Below are 14,929 nucleotides of genomic sequence, written 5' to 3' on the forward strand. Positions count from 1 at the left end.
GCCCTGCTTTGGGCAAGAGGTTGGATGAGAAACCCCCAGAGGTCCTCTCCAATTTGAATGTATGAGGCCATGATTTCCAGAGGCACCCTGAAATATAACTCCCACTGATTAACACATAATATTCCCATTGCAGTGAAAATGGCATAGGAAAATATTCTTGAAAATCTCACTTAAAGCTAACTAGCATCTTCAGAGTTCTTAAAATTGTACCTGCAGAGCCCCTTCCAGTTAGCAACTCCCACTTCAACTGATGCCATTGCAAACAGGTTGCTCAGCAGATCCTACCAGCCTTCCTCACTCAGACTGCCCTGCTAATAATTTTTCATTTGGGGAGTTCCTGCAACCCAATTTTCATCTCGTTTTTCAGCACAAAAGTCCTATTTTCATTCAAACCCCATCAGAATAATGCCATTATATCCAGGTAGAAGTCTGTGGTACCTCATATTAAAAGACCTGCAGGCTGTCCTGGCTACTCACCAATTTTTTTGATAGGAACAACGAAATGGTAACTTACCACTAAGCCTCAAGTCCCTTCTCATCACCCTGTTTATAACAAGCACATTTCTAGCTCAGACACTGAAATGGACACCAGAGAGCTCACCCACATCAGTGGCTGTAAATGGGTCCCTTGCATACAGAATTTTCTTCTGTGAAGGAATATGCCACATATTTTTACACACAAATTTACAGCCTTGTGTTTCACTGCAGAAGCAGATGATTCTTTAATCCCAGTTCTCCCATTTGCAAGGCCATTAATATTATGAATTTTTTTTTCATAGTTTTCGTGGTATCAGTGTGTGTGAGGAGTGCTGGCTCTTCATGAATCGAGGGAAGACAAGACACCTGAAGTTTTGCGCTGATTCTCTTTGAACTTGCACTGATCCAACTCTAAATACTCAACAATGCAGGCCCACTCTTGTGATCCTTTCACAATCTCACGATACAAGGAACCCTGAGCCTCAAATTAAAATAAATACAAGGAAATTTTCCAACTTGAAAACAATTCTGTGTTGTACCAACTCTATGCATTTTTTTTTTTTTGCAGAAATGACAACTTACATGAAGAATCATGGATGTCATGGCAGCCAAGAGCCATTATTTAGACACATTAACAGAACTCATTTGTTGCCAGGGAATCCAAATAAACCAGATAAACCTTATTTTTTTACTTTAAATGTGTGCAATATAATGAGTATTGCTGAAATGTTATTCCGTGTATTTTTAAATTATAAAACTTGCACGGTTTTGTAAGATCTTGCTCAGGATCTCTGATTCAAAATGCAAACCACATCTACAGACTGCCAGGGTAACTAGAAGAAAGCACTGACAATTGAAGTTGGATACTTCAATAGAAAGCAGTCTCACACTCAGAGCCTCCAAATTAAATCTGTTTACCTTATTCATATGCATAATTCCAGCAGAGTAATATTTATACAACACTCTTAATTGAAATGGCACTAGAATAAGAACATTTTTGATCCATTTGATTAAGTAACATAATACAGGCAGCATTTGCCTGATGTCTGTTCATGTAAAGCAGCCCCACACACTTTGCCACAGTTGCCACTCACCACTCCAAAGAGACCCACCCATTCCTGCATTAACGGGTCCCACAGGAGCAAAGCTGGGACACTCTTAGACCACCTCTTGTGGTGTGCAAGGGCTCATGTTAAACATCTTTTCACTTTCAAGGACACAGCAACTGGAAATGAAGGGGGAAATACAGAATAATCTCACTACTCTTCTCGTGGCCTGTGGGATGAAAAACACTTGTTTCAGGATTGATTATAATCCCCAGTATTTCATCTCCAGAGATCCAAGTTGTAATCATAATGGGAGAAAAATGGTTTGTTCCTCTTCGCCGTCAGGGTATGAAGTTTGACACCTGACAAATTACAAAGTGATCAGACAAATAAAGAATTTCCTCCTTTTGTTAGAAAGACTGAAAGACACTTGATCTAGTGATTTTCTCATTGTCAGCTCTGAGCTTAGGGGCAGCAACTTACACACTTTACACAGCTTGTGTTTTAGTTGATTCAGTGGAGGACAGAGGGTTTTCCTGTGTTTTCATGCACTGAGTGATCCTTGCCATTTTACCATACTTGTACAATTTTCTGGCTTTGTTCACAGCAAAAGGCAACACATAGTTGCCCACTGGCCTTTCTCTTCCATCAAACCAACGTGTCAAGTCTTCAGAACAGTCTCACTTCCCATGCAACTTAGTGCACCCTGTACCTTGTGTATGCTATTGATTCTTCACTAAGCATTAGCTTCAGCTGAAGAAACACACTGTAATTATTAAATCAGACAGAAAGCAAACCCAGGCACTATTTTTAAGCATAAGAGTCAAGTTTATTTAAGTATTCTGACCTCAGCTAGCTGTCCCTCTCACAAAAGGAAAAGCTCTTTTTTAATCATGTTCATCATCTTTCTCATATCCTATTTTTTCTATAATTTTCCACATTTAAAAGTTTTTTTCAGCTATGTTTGTTTTTTTAATTCCTCTAATCCTCTTTTCTGAATATAAAAACGGACTAAAAATGGTCTTTTAACAGCCAGTTGTTCACATACTTATTTTTTAATACAGCAGCATGAAACATAGGGCTTAGCCCACCAGCATTTTCCACAAGCAGGGTCCCATTCACTTCTCCTGAAGCTTTACCTGAACAAAATTGCAGTCCTTTATTTTCACAAAATGAGCATTGCATTACTTCTTCTGTTCACCCAAAAAATGCTGAGGTACAACTGTACAGTACGTTGGGTGATTCCTTGCTGCAATGTAGTAGGTGGAGCTCAAATTATGGACCAGAGTCAGATGTTGTAACTCTACTGGCACAGTGTTCATATCAGTAAAGTGAAGCAGATGCTTGCAATGCACCATTATTAGAAGAGCAGCGAGTGCTCTCGCGGAATGACAGGATGAGCTTTTTAATATAATTAGAATCCAAAGGAGATTTTTGGAAGCTAAGTCAATTGGGCTCATCTGTTTCACACTCCCAAAGGCAGTTAATTCCTGCCCACTTTACTCATCCCGAAAACTTTTCCAGAAGAGAGCAAGGAATTCTGCACACAGAAAGGACTGTGCTTCAGCTTCCAAAATCAAAGCAGCTTATGCTGTAACATGCTATCATGAAAAAGCCCCATTTAGAAATCTCAGCAAAGTTCCACGCGTAAAGAGAGCGGGAGCCGAGCTCCCGGCGCAGTGTCCCATCCCCGAGGGAGCTGGACTGGCTCTGGGCAGCTCCCTGCTCTGCAGAGGGGCTCCACAGCTCCCACCGCTCTCCTGCCGGGAGCAGCGCTGCCAAACACGCGGCTGCCCGAGCACAGACAGGACAGTGGGTGGCAGCGGGGCAGCTTCACTGAGCAGTGGAGGGATGAAAAGCAAGCGACATGCTCCATAAGCAGATCAGATTTTCAAGCCCTGCCCCAGGACACACCGACTGAAGAAACGAAAAAAACCCACAGATGCAGCCCAAACCCAAACATCCAAAATCCACTCAGCACCGCACTGGAACACGTACAATGGTAACACAAAAGACCTCAATCCACAACACAAGTACCTTTGTATATATTTTAAACACCAAATAAAGTATCCCTCCCATTCTTAGCACTGCTGTCTGGAATTTGGGAATATATCCTAACGGGCCAATTAAAAGATCTCCCATTGCTAGATTTTGTGTGATTTTACTGATGATGAAGATGAACTGAGGGAAGAAGATGTGTAATGCAGTCATTCAGCAAGTGTATAGGCAACCTTATGCAATAATCTTTGAACTAGTTTATTAAATGTGTTTCCTTTTCAGGATAAGTTTAACATCTAATGCCAAAATTTCATCAAGAACTCAAAAAGCCTAGTAGCCAGTTATCAGCTGTTTAACTGAGAGTACTAATACAAGAAATAGACATATATACACATCACTAGAATTTTCACACATACACACACATACCCACATCAGCATCCTGTTTATATCAATTTATTTTCACAAATCAATTTCCTTTCTCCTACTCATACTCTTCACATTTTCTGAAGGCACAACACCCAAATAGGCAATGTAAAATGTACTTCCTGTAGAAAAGTCTGTAGTCTCCTAAGAGAACAGTTTGGCAAAACCACGTTTGTTTAAAAACCTCAAGTTGCAAAATGAGCCTTCAAAGAGCAGCAGAGAACACCACCAAGATTAAAAATTACTTGAGGTGTCTGCACTTCTCATATGCAACACACCACTTAACCTTTAATAAATCAGGACTTTTTCCAGGAAATTACAAAAGCAGAAGTAGCAAAATCTCTCTCTCTTTTTTTTTGTTTTTTTATCATCAAGTTTTAACGATGGGACGAGTCTCTAGGCAAAGCTCCCAGAAAGAGCCAGACCACCATCTGGCTCCATCATAGAGCAATGACAATTCACGAGCACCGAGTCTCCAACCAGCGCTCTGAAATCAAATGCTAGGCTGGCTCCATAAAAGCTTTGTTACAGCTATGAACACACAGCTGTACGCTTCCTCCCTCTTCGTACATAAATATACCCCTGGACACAGACAAAGGGAAAAAATAAATCATTTTATGCATTTTTCTATGCTTCCCTGCTATGCCTGTTACCAATCAATGTCAAGAAATATCTTACATATCTTATGTATTGTTAGCACTATAGAATATATATAACATATATAATTTTATTTTTGTTTTTACACATGCTAATGTTTCCAATATGACAAATGTCTTTTTGAATCCTGCATTTCTTGTCACACTGTAGATCCACTTCTGTTTGACAGTGACTCCTGGACATACATGTCAAGACAAAAATAAATACTGCTGTGATGGCAAACCTTTTAAAACTCTTAGGACACTAATACAGTGGCACTTAAAAAGACTTTTTAAATACAACAAAAAAGACAATAGTTAAATAGAAACCTGCTCTGACACAGTCATAAAACCTGCACTACACTCGTGAGATCTCTACTTGATTTTGTGAGAGCAGCCCCTGTCTTTGAACACATCAAATGTTGCACTCCAGCCCTCCACTCATACCCTTTAAAAAGTCCATGTCGCTATTTTAAGCAAGCATCCCTTCCAGCTGTACATAAGCAACACTGTAATTCCCAAACAATTGAGGTAATTATAAAAATGAATATCATTTATTATTTTCTTTTATTACTATCATGTCTGAACATTTGCTTTCATACAAAAGTCTGATTTTCAGCATTATATTTTCCAAGGGCATCCCCTCCGCACCAAGGGAGATAAAGATGGGTTAGGAATTGTGCAAGAGTTTTTGTTACCATCTTCAAACCCACAAGAACTTCATAAACAAGATTTTGGTACAGAATAACTGCCTGGTGCTTTTAGAGAACGAGAAAGGGGCTTTACACATATTTTCAGTCCCACTTGATTTTTTTTCAAATCGCATCTAACCCAATGAAAGGGGAGGGTAATTAAAAAAAAAAAAGAAATCATCACATTACTGTATGTTACCCTTCAGCAGTCTTTGGAGGAAATCAGAAACCAGGCTGCTTTTCCCGGCTCCCTCCCTCACTCAAAGCAGCCGGAGCGGCTCCTCTGCCCGCAGGGCTCAGCCACCCCCGGGGCGCTCGGCACAGCCCGTCACAGCCGCGGCTTCCTGAGCAACGTTCTGCTGAGGTCCTTCACCTCCTCGGGGCTGCCGACCCTCTCGTAGCCCAGCAGGGCCATGGGCTGGTGGCAGTACTCCTCGACCTGCTTGATCTGCTGGTAGCTGAGCGCAGTCCTCCAGGCGCTCAGCGCCTGGGTCGCGTTCCTGGCCGACACCACGAAGGGCTTGGAGGAGTAGCCGGGGCCGCTGGTCATGTTGAGGGCGAACTTCTCCATCTCTGGGCTGACCGCCAGGTTGACGAAGCCGTACACCTGCCGCAGGGTCTTGATGGGCTCGACCACCAGGTCCTCGTAGCGCACGGCCATGTAGTTGCCCTGGAGCCAGTCAGGGGGGTGCAGGGCAGTCTGCAGGGTCTTGGCCATGCTGCTGCAGATCACTTCCATGGCACCCAGGGCATGGTAGTCCGAGCCGCCCCCCCCCTCCTTCTTCCCGCCCAGCTTGTGGCCAGCATCAAGGAAGGGCATGCGGTGGATGTGGGGGTCCCGGCTCCTCACCACCTGCAGGCTCTCCCGGATGAGGCCGTGCCGGGACTTGATGCGGGAGCTGGCGACGGCCCGGGGGTCCCGCACCAGATGGATGACTTTGAGGTCCAGGGTCGGGTCCCGCATGAGCGGGGCGAGGACCGCCAGGTCGAACACGCGCACGCCCTTGATGACCAGCGTGCGGTACTTGTGGCATTCCTCTTGGAAGCGGCTGAGGCGCTGCGGGGGGCACTTTTTGCACACCCGATCGTCCACCATGCCCACCACCTCCTTGCGGTAGGCCGGGCAGAGGGGCGAGGAGCAGATGACCTTGTTGGTGGCCGCCCCGAAGATGCCGAGCGTGGTGAGGTTCTTGCCGGCGCCCCCCGTGCTGTAGAGCTGGAAGACGGAGAGGTCGCAGCGGTACAGGGAGCTCAGCATGTCGCGGGCCGCCCCTTGCAGCGAGACCGCGTCCCCGGGGTACAGCTTCTGCCAGACGTGCCACACCGGCTCGTAGAGGAAGAAAACCTCGGGGTTCTGGTTGAAGAGCTCCCCGAAGAAGGACGAGCCCGAGCGCCAGGTTGGTGAAGACATAGACCAGCCTGCCGCCGGGCAACCGCCGGGCCGCGGCTCCGCTGGCGGCGTGCGGCGGGGGCGGCGGCGGCGGCTGGTGCGGGGGGCGCGGGGTGTCCCGCAGCGCCGGGGCGCGCTACCCGCGCACTTGTACTATCAAGCAGGTTGAGGGTGGCGAGCAGACAGCAGCGCGGTAGCCCAGGACAGGCAGCGCTTCCGCGCCACTTTCATGTGGCGGCGGCGGGGGCCAATGTATGCTCAGCGCCGCCGGCGCCCCGGGGCCGCGGCGGGCAGGGCGCGCCGCCCCGGCGCGTTTCCGGCCGGCCCCGCGCCTGCGCGCATAAGCGCAGCCGGCCGTCGACGGCCCCGCCGCCGCCGCGCCGCGCTGCGCTAACTTGCAGCGGCGCGGCCGCCCGCCGCCCGCGCTTCTCCGCGCCGCCATCGCCGAGCGGCCGCGGGGCGCGCAGCGCAGCTTCACGCGGCCGCCGGGCCGAGGCGGCGCCGCGCATCCGCTCCGCCCGCGCAAGCGCAGGGCGGGCGGGAGCACGCAGGGGCGGGCAGGGCTGTCAGCGCCCCCGCGTGGGGGAACAGCCCCGGTGCGGTGACGCTCGCCGCGGAGGGGCGGCCCGGGCGGCCGGCGCCCTCTCTTAGCTCCATGCCGCCGTTCTCTTGGCGCGCCCGCGGCCCCGCTGGTGGGTGGCGGGCAACGGACGCCCCGCCGGGCCGGGGAGGTGGGAGGCGCCTCGGGGCAGCGGGCAATGCCCCGGAGTCGGGGCAGCGGGGTGCCCCTCGCTCACGTCGTGCGCCGCGCAGGAAGAGCCCGGCCCGACCGGCACCGGCACCGCCCGGGCGCTTTTGGAAGCGGTTCCCTGCCGGGGGTTTCCGTCAGCCCTGCCCCGGGTACAGGCCGCTCACCGGGGACCCCCGCACAGCAGAGCTGCGCCGGTAGCGGGAAGAATAAAAGGGGAGGGGGAAACCCGAAAGGCCTGAGAGGGGCCCTTAGCTCGGTGTGTGCAGAAACTCGGCGGTCTCAAGGGTCCTCCAAAAACATCAAAAAAACCCCACCCCACAGTGGATCTTCCTGGCGGAGCTCGGGCACAAATTGCTCCGCCCGCAGCTTTTTACGGTGTTTTTATAACAGGTGCCCGGTCGTCGGACAGCCCCTCGGCCCCTTGGGTAGGTGACGGGGCAGAGCGCGGCGCGGCCCTGGGTGCGGGGGGAGAGCCCAGAGAGCCCCGGCCCTGCCCCAGCTCCTGCCCCGCCCGCAGCTGGCCGGGCGGACCCCGAAACTCACCCCCCCAGAGCGGGTATCGAAGCGGGAAGGGCTCTCTCCTGACTTCTGTGCTCTAGAGCGCTGTATGCAGTGCAGTGTATGCCGTGGAGCAGCTCCAGGCAGCACACATCCCCAAAACGCACCTGAAAATGGCCCTGAGGGGCAGGTCCCGTGTGGACAGGACACTTGTAGGGCACAGGCTTCCCAATGCCACTGGGCTCCGGGCAATGCCCAATGACTGTTTCATCAAGGCATTTTCTCAGAGGTTTCCTCCCTTTCCTCGGCAGAGCTCAGAGCAGTGTGAGAGGTGCTCACGAGTTACAGGAGCATTTGGTGACACTTCTGTCCTGCTCTCTGTCACAGCAGTGTGGCCTTTCCTGCTGTGCACACAATGTACGAGCGTGCTGCCCACACTCCAGGGCAGCCGGGAGGCTGGAGCTGCTGCAGAGTTGTACCTTGGCCTAAACATACTTCGATCCCTCCGCAATGGAGAGCACTGACTTTTCCCTGGAACGTTTATTTTCCAAACAGCACAGATCCGACACTACAGCAAACACTTTTACACGCAGCAGATAAACCACAAATTGATATGGTGTGTGTCTTGCCTGGTAGCACACTATTTAAAAAGAGCAAGAAAACAGTACAATAGGGTGAAGGAGGCTAAATGTGTAAGCAGTCTTCATATCCCTAACCAAAACAATGCCTAGACTTCTCCCACATTTTCTACAGGGATATAAACAGCCAAGCTGTCTCTGGAAAAGCTTGTAGGCCCCTTCGAGCCCCAAAGTAAAGGGTAACTGCCACCCACACCCTGCTGTCCCCCCTGGGATGCAGCGATCAATCCACACAGGACAAGTCAGGAGAACCGTTTCACAAGCTGCCAGTGACGCTGGTGGCAGTATTAAAATGTCACTGCGACTTTTCATGTAGAAATAACTTGTTAACTGCAGAATTTAAACAACAACTAAATATTGGAGGAAAAGTCTCTATTTCATCAAACAGTGAGGGGAAGGGGAAGCCATTTTTTTTACCTACAGTGCTCCAGCAGAAGCCTTCAAAGCCACATTCTGTAAAAATTATTTGTATCTAGTTGGCAAAATAAATGCCTTTAAACCTGATGAGCTTAAAAAAATTGACTTGTAACTTTTGAAGCATAGTATATAATGAAAAAGGATAAACCTCTGAAGCATCTTGTCACATAAAATTCTTGCAGTTATTTTATTCTTTAGTTCTAATCCATGAGTTCTTCACATATAACAAGAAGACTGCTTATATCCTTTTTACAAAGGTACACATCAAATATTTATTTGGCTTTCCATGCTCACTACAGATGAAGTGACCATCACCCAGCTAAAGCAGAAAAGTTTATTTTTCCCTTTGGAATGGTCTGTAATAGCATCGATTAGTCTATATTAGATGATGAATAACAACAGCAGTACCGAGACACTGTAGTTCATAAAGCAATATCTCCCGCCAATATTGCACTGCAGCACTAATGCAATAAAGGACAGAGACTACAGGGAGCAAAGCCAATTCATAGCAGTGAAAATTCATTAAAATACCATGAAGTTCAAATTAATCCCTCCTTTCCATTTAACTTGGTTGAAGAGAGAGACAAAATTTTCTGAAAAAACCTAGAATGCCAGCTCCAGTTCTTACACCGTTTAAAATTTAGCAAGTCACAAATAAAGATAAGCAAACATGAACTGCAGTATAACATTTGAAACGGCAAAACTAGTCAGTAAACCCAAACATTAAGAGCTGTGACTGGATTCTGCACCTTCCCTGCTGTTATGCAATGGTAACATTTCTGAATCAGTGAGTGCACGAGTACTGACAGCAGTGCTGCCTTCACCAGACTGCTCCACCTTTACTGGGAAAACTCAGGTCCAAGAAGGTCTTTAATTCGACCTACCCGCTGCAAAACAGAATCTTATTTTTCAAAACTGGAGCTATGTCTGTATTTATGCTGTGCAGGTGGATTCAAATACCCATGCAGAACACGACTGCAATCCATCAGGTTCAGTGCAGCTGCTGTATTTGGTCCTCCCAGAAGTTTCACTCCTGGTAGTCAAGTTATCACTTTAAGTAACTCAATATCATGAATATTGAATAAGTTTATATGGAAAATATTTATACAGCCAACATCGAATTCACAACTTTTTTTAATCATCTACACATCTGTTGCAAAGTATTAAAAATATATAGGGCAAAGGAACCCAAAAGAATAAAAACTTAAGTGGTAAGAGGCATGGAAAGTGTGTGAAAGAGGAACAGTCTGCAGTTGAACAGATATAGCCCTTCACAAAATTATTCAGACACTTCGGTGCGCTTTTTCCATCCTCTATTTTACTTCATGTCAATCTATTTTAGGCTTATTAATTTCTACACTAGACAACCTATGTCAAATAATAAAAAGTTTCCTTTCTGCGAGAAGTAAAATTCACGATTAAAAAAATAAAATTCAAGACCCCAACACTTACTTCTAGATCAGCTTCAGTTTGTGAACATTACATCTAGTTTCCCTTGATAGAGCAGAAAAGAATGCACCTTTTCCAGTGCAGGCAGTTCCACACTACAGACCTCAGATATAAGTAAGGTGTCTGTATTTACCTCAGACTCTGCAGCCAGCAATGTATAAAGTGAGGGGTAAGTAACTGCAATAAAAACTCCCCAATTTAAAATACGAGGGGAAAGAAATATTTTTTTCATCTAATGCTTAAATATTTTATGTTACTGTTTAATATTTTATATTTAGTAACTATATTTATGAATTTTACATGTAATATTTAGGCAACTCAAATCCTGACTACTTGAATTTCTTCCCCCCTAGAAGTGATACTGCCTCAGTCAGAATTCTCCAAGATTCCCCCCACAACATCCCTTCTTTTAAGTGATGGGGCTGAAAGAGATTTCATCCTTACTGGAACACTTCCTGACTTGATTTTTTTTTCATGCTTTAAGACTTGCCTGTCTCCTGCTCACAGGGGTGGAATGGGTTTTTCCTGAAGTCAAACTTCAGCAAGACTTTATCTTTTAAAACAAATTGGGTTTGTATGAAAGATGGAGAATTATGCTGTTATATACCTAGTGTGAGATAAGTTCTGGGTGCTGATTAAATACTCCTGTATCTAGCCTAATCTGTTCAGGATAAATATAGATGCTGAATTCCTCAAACACTGCACAAAAGTGACATTCTTAAAACAAAGGCAAAAGTTACAGACCACAAAATATGAACAAAATTTATATAAAATTGAGTAGTTCTCCAAATTTGGGAAACCGGTGAGTTTCCTTAAGACTGTATTTCAGTATCACCACTAGAGGTGGGTAAGAACCTGCAGAGTAGCATTTGGGATTGCAGATGTTTATGTTTTGCACCCTTCCTTTTAGTGCTGTGCATGAAGTCTAACAGCGTATTCACCATGTTTTGCAGCAGTGGCACCTGATTTCCCTCAGAACACACTTTTTTCTAGTGATGTTGAATCCTTCAGCAGCCATTTGATTAAGCCATGGGTGCAGCAATCTGCCCTCTAAAGGATCCATTTCCTTTTGGATGTTCCTTCTGAACTGTGCCACTGTCCTTCTGCTGTGCAGGAGCAGCTGGCAGGGACCAAAATTAAAGCAGCTAATCATAAACTAGAAATACAAAGTGGACAACCTACCTGTAGCAAGCTCCCCTACCCATCCCCATGCCCCCCACGCAGTTTCTCTTTTATATTCACTTCCAGCTGCACAGGTGACATTTTCAATAAACTTAATTTCAAAAAATATTTATAAATTCTTGTTTGTGCAGCTGAAGGAATTCCAGAACTTTGTAAATGTCCTGGGGACACTGCAGTGTAGATCAGTCTCTATTTGACGTTTATTAAAATTAGAAATCTTTTTTTTCAGCTGTTGTGTAACTGTTGTTTAAGTTCTAAAGGAAATTAAGAGATTTTATAACCATGTACCTTTAAAACAACAGGCAGTACACTGTTTCACACCAAAGGCTTCCAAAACCTTTAGAGGGTCACACGTAAGAGCTACCTCAGCCCCGCACATCAGGGCATCTCTGAACTCCCTACAGCCAAACCCGTGGGCCTGGGTTGATGACTGTCCTGGCACACTCTACCCCTGTGTTTGGGGTGCCCAGGAACATCCCCTCAGCTGCTCAGTGCAGCCCTGTCCCTGGATAACATCCCTGTCCCTGGATAACATCCCTGTCCCTGGATAACATCCCTGTCCCTGGATAACATCCCTGTGCGGGGGGCTCTGCCTGGCACCGCTGTCCCCCCACACCTCCTGGTCCCCCCACACAGCAGGGTCCTGGGGGCCTCACTCGCCTCCTGCCTCCCCAAGGACAGCAGGCAGCCCTGGATCTGAGCATTCAGATGATGGAGCAAAATAGCCGACCCTTATTTGACTACAGATTGGACAAATTTAAATCCCAGGGAGAGAGATGCCAATCCTTGTCTAAAAATTCAGACAGAGCTTTGAACAAAGAGTGAGAATTCAGTTTCTCTCATAACTAACATGCAGCATGCTACAAATGACTGTCTAGGAAACTTCTTGAAATTAATGCATTGCATCTCTCAGAGTAGTCACAGAGTAACATAAATCATTCACTATTAACTCTTGAAAATCCTCAGGATTCGAGAAATGGGGACTCCCTGTCTCTAACATTATTAAATTTCTACTCCATACCACAGTGAAACCTTCCTGCAGGCTGGCATGAAAGATGAGCTTCCCCAGTGAAACAGAACTGCCTAGAAATCAGGCTTTACTGCAAATTCTTCTCTTTTTTTCAGTTATCTAATTACCCTCTGCAAAAACAGAGGATGAGAATCCACAGCCCCTCTGTTCACACAATGGACAGAATTCAATCCCAGCCTCATATCTTAAATTTTACAGCCAATTCTTTTACAGAGTTTGCCCAAGGCAATATTCTCCATGCAGTTAATCAGCAGATGGTTCTTTTCCCATAGCACAGGGAAGATAACCTAAAATGCCAGGAAAAAAATAAATCACCAGCAACCCAAGAGATGCAGATTTTATGATGAAAATGACCAGTATCAGCTGTAATGAAAACCTCTATACAATAATAGGTTGAGAAGATTCATCTCCAGCCTCCTGAGTTTCTGTTTGCAACAGTGCAGTGTCTGCTCTGGCAGTATTAGCAGGTGAAAATGTCTGGCTAAATCATTACTGAAACATCAGAGGTGGTTTTTAGCATGGCTAAAAAAAGATGAAAACTGGTTTCAACTCTCAGTGATGACTTTGGTGATGATTCTGATTGCTGGTAATGATCCTGAAGTTCAATCCTGAGCACAAGCTGATCCATCTTCCATAAATCCAAACTGCATGCATGAATTTCACCCTCCTCTTCCCATGTCAGCTAAATTTTATAACAAGAACAGTTTGTCACAGAGAATTAAGCTATTCTGCTAGGTTAAGTCTCTCCATGGAAGATTTCTGAGAGCTTTACACAGACCATACACTTACCCTGTCTCCGTGCTCACCTCTCCACAGGCACAGTTACCATGCACAAGCTCTAATGACCCAAGTCTCAGACCCAGGTCCAGCCTCAAGAGCCCAAGAAGCAGAATCAAGAAACAGGTTCCACACTTGCCTGCAGGCAACCTATTAACAAGGTCTTGAAGAGTAAAACTGGTGGTCTGTAGTTAAGGGAAACAGCTACAGGAAGTTCCCCAGTCCACACAAAAGTAAAAATAGAGCAAGGTCACAACATACCATGTTCCTGAACTCTGAGCTCCAAGTTGAGATTGTTAGTGTCTGGGACTTGTAATCTGTCCCAAAGGAATACTCTGGCCTCTAACAACATCAGCCTTTCCCATCTTGGGGGGGCATCTGAGGTCTCTTCCCTCTTTTTTGGCTTTCACAGATCTTGCAGAACCTAAATTATCTTGGAGGCACTTGCTCCTTTCAACTTTGACTGATGGGTTCAAGTTGGAGAAAAGGAGAGGAGAGAGGCACAGCTGGGGTAACAGCTCACTGCTGCCACGAGATGGTCCCACTTCCACATGTCCTGCCTCCCGTGCACTTCATCCCACGGACCTGCCCACCCTGTGCCTGCCCTACCTTTCCAAGAGGAAAACTGTCAAACAAGGCAGCAGAAAGGACAGAAAAGTAAGAGAACAAGAGGCACAGGGAAGGCAGGAACAGGACCTGCACCACACATAAGCACCAAGGTGCAACACTGGCTCAGGTACAGCAACAACTTCCCACTACAGCACAACATGGGCTCTGTTCCCTTCACCTGCAGTTCCCACAAACCACTGTGAGTACTGGAAAACTGCTCATCCTCTCTGAATCTGAGCAGCATTTTTGAGTGGGAGTTTTCTTGGTTCAAGAGAGAATTATACAGACAACTACACAGTGAGCAGCCCATGCCTCATTAATGAGTTTGAGGAGCACAGAGGTCACTGTTGACAGAGGAACAGCGGCAGCCACTACAGTTCAACAGCACAGGCAGAACCAGCAGCAACCAGCAGAAGAGCAGATGAGGCCAAGAAACTGCTCGTGCATAACAGGCACAAACATCGCTCTCTTCCAGGATAAAAATAAAACCATTTCTGGATATCAGCAAACTGACAATTTTATTGTCGCCGTGTCATTTGGAAAAATTTCTGCATAGAATACAAACCCCAAAGCAAGTAAGACAAAAAAGGCCATGTGAAACTACCATTTCCCCTCTAAATAACCACAAACAGAAAACTTTACAGCTTATGACAGAGTTATACATAGAACATCCCAGCACAAGATTAGACATCAGAAGTGACAAATGGCAGAGGCTTACCCATGAAAACTGACTGTGCTGACAGAAGCAGGTGGAGGAAAAAATAGTATGCAATTGTTTATGACTTCTGCATCCTACATGGGAAAGAGATTTGGACAAAATTAAATTAGCATTTTAGTTATGATTCTTACCAGAGTGGTTGAACTGAGGAGCAGCAGCTACAGTAGCAGCATGAACCAGCAAAGAATTGAAAGTCTTG

General features: G+C 46.2%; 1 protein-coding gene across 1 annotated transcript; it reads right to left on the minus strand.

The window, feature by feature from the left end:
• Positions 1-2,330: 2,330 nt before the first annotated feature.
• Positions 2,331-7,103, minus strand: CHST2 (carbohydrate sulfotransferase 2). Its single transcript, XM_029960745.1, is given in 5 exon segments — positions 2,331-6,670; positions 6,672-6,766; positions 6,769-6,814; positions 6,817-6,885; positions 7,017-7,103. Coding segments are annotated over 5 exon segments (1,368 nt in total). The 3' UTR covers positions 2,331-5,599.
• Between the last annotated feature and the right edge of the window lie 7,826 nt (positions 7,104-14,929).

Source organism: Manacus vitellinus, unplaced genomic scaffold (genome assembly GCF_001715985.3).
Source record: "Manacus vitellinus isolate BGI_N305 unplaced genomic scaffold, ASM171598v3 scaffold_29_pilon, whole genome shotgun sequence".
Classification (NCBI taxonomy): Eukaryota; Metazoa; Chordata; class Aves; order Passeriformes; family Pipridae; genus Manacus; species Manacus vitellinus.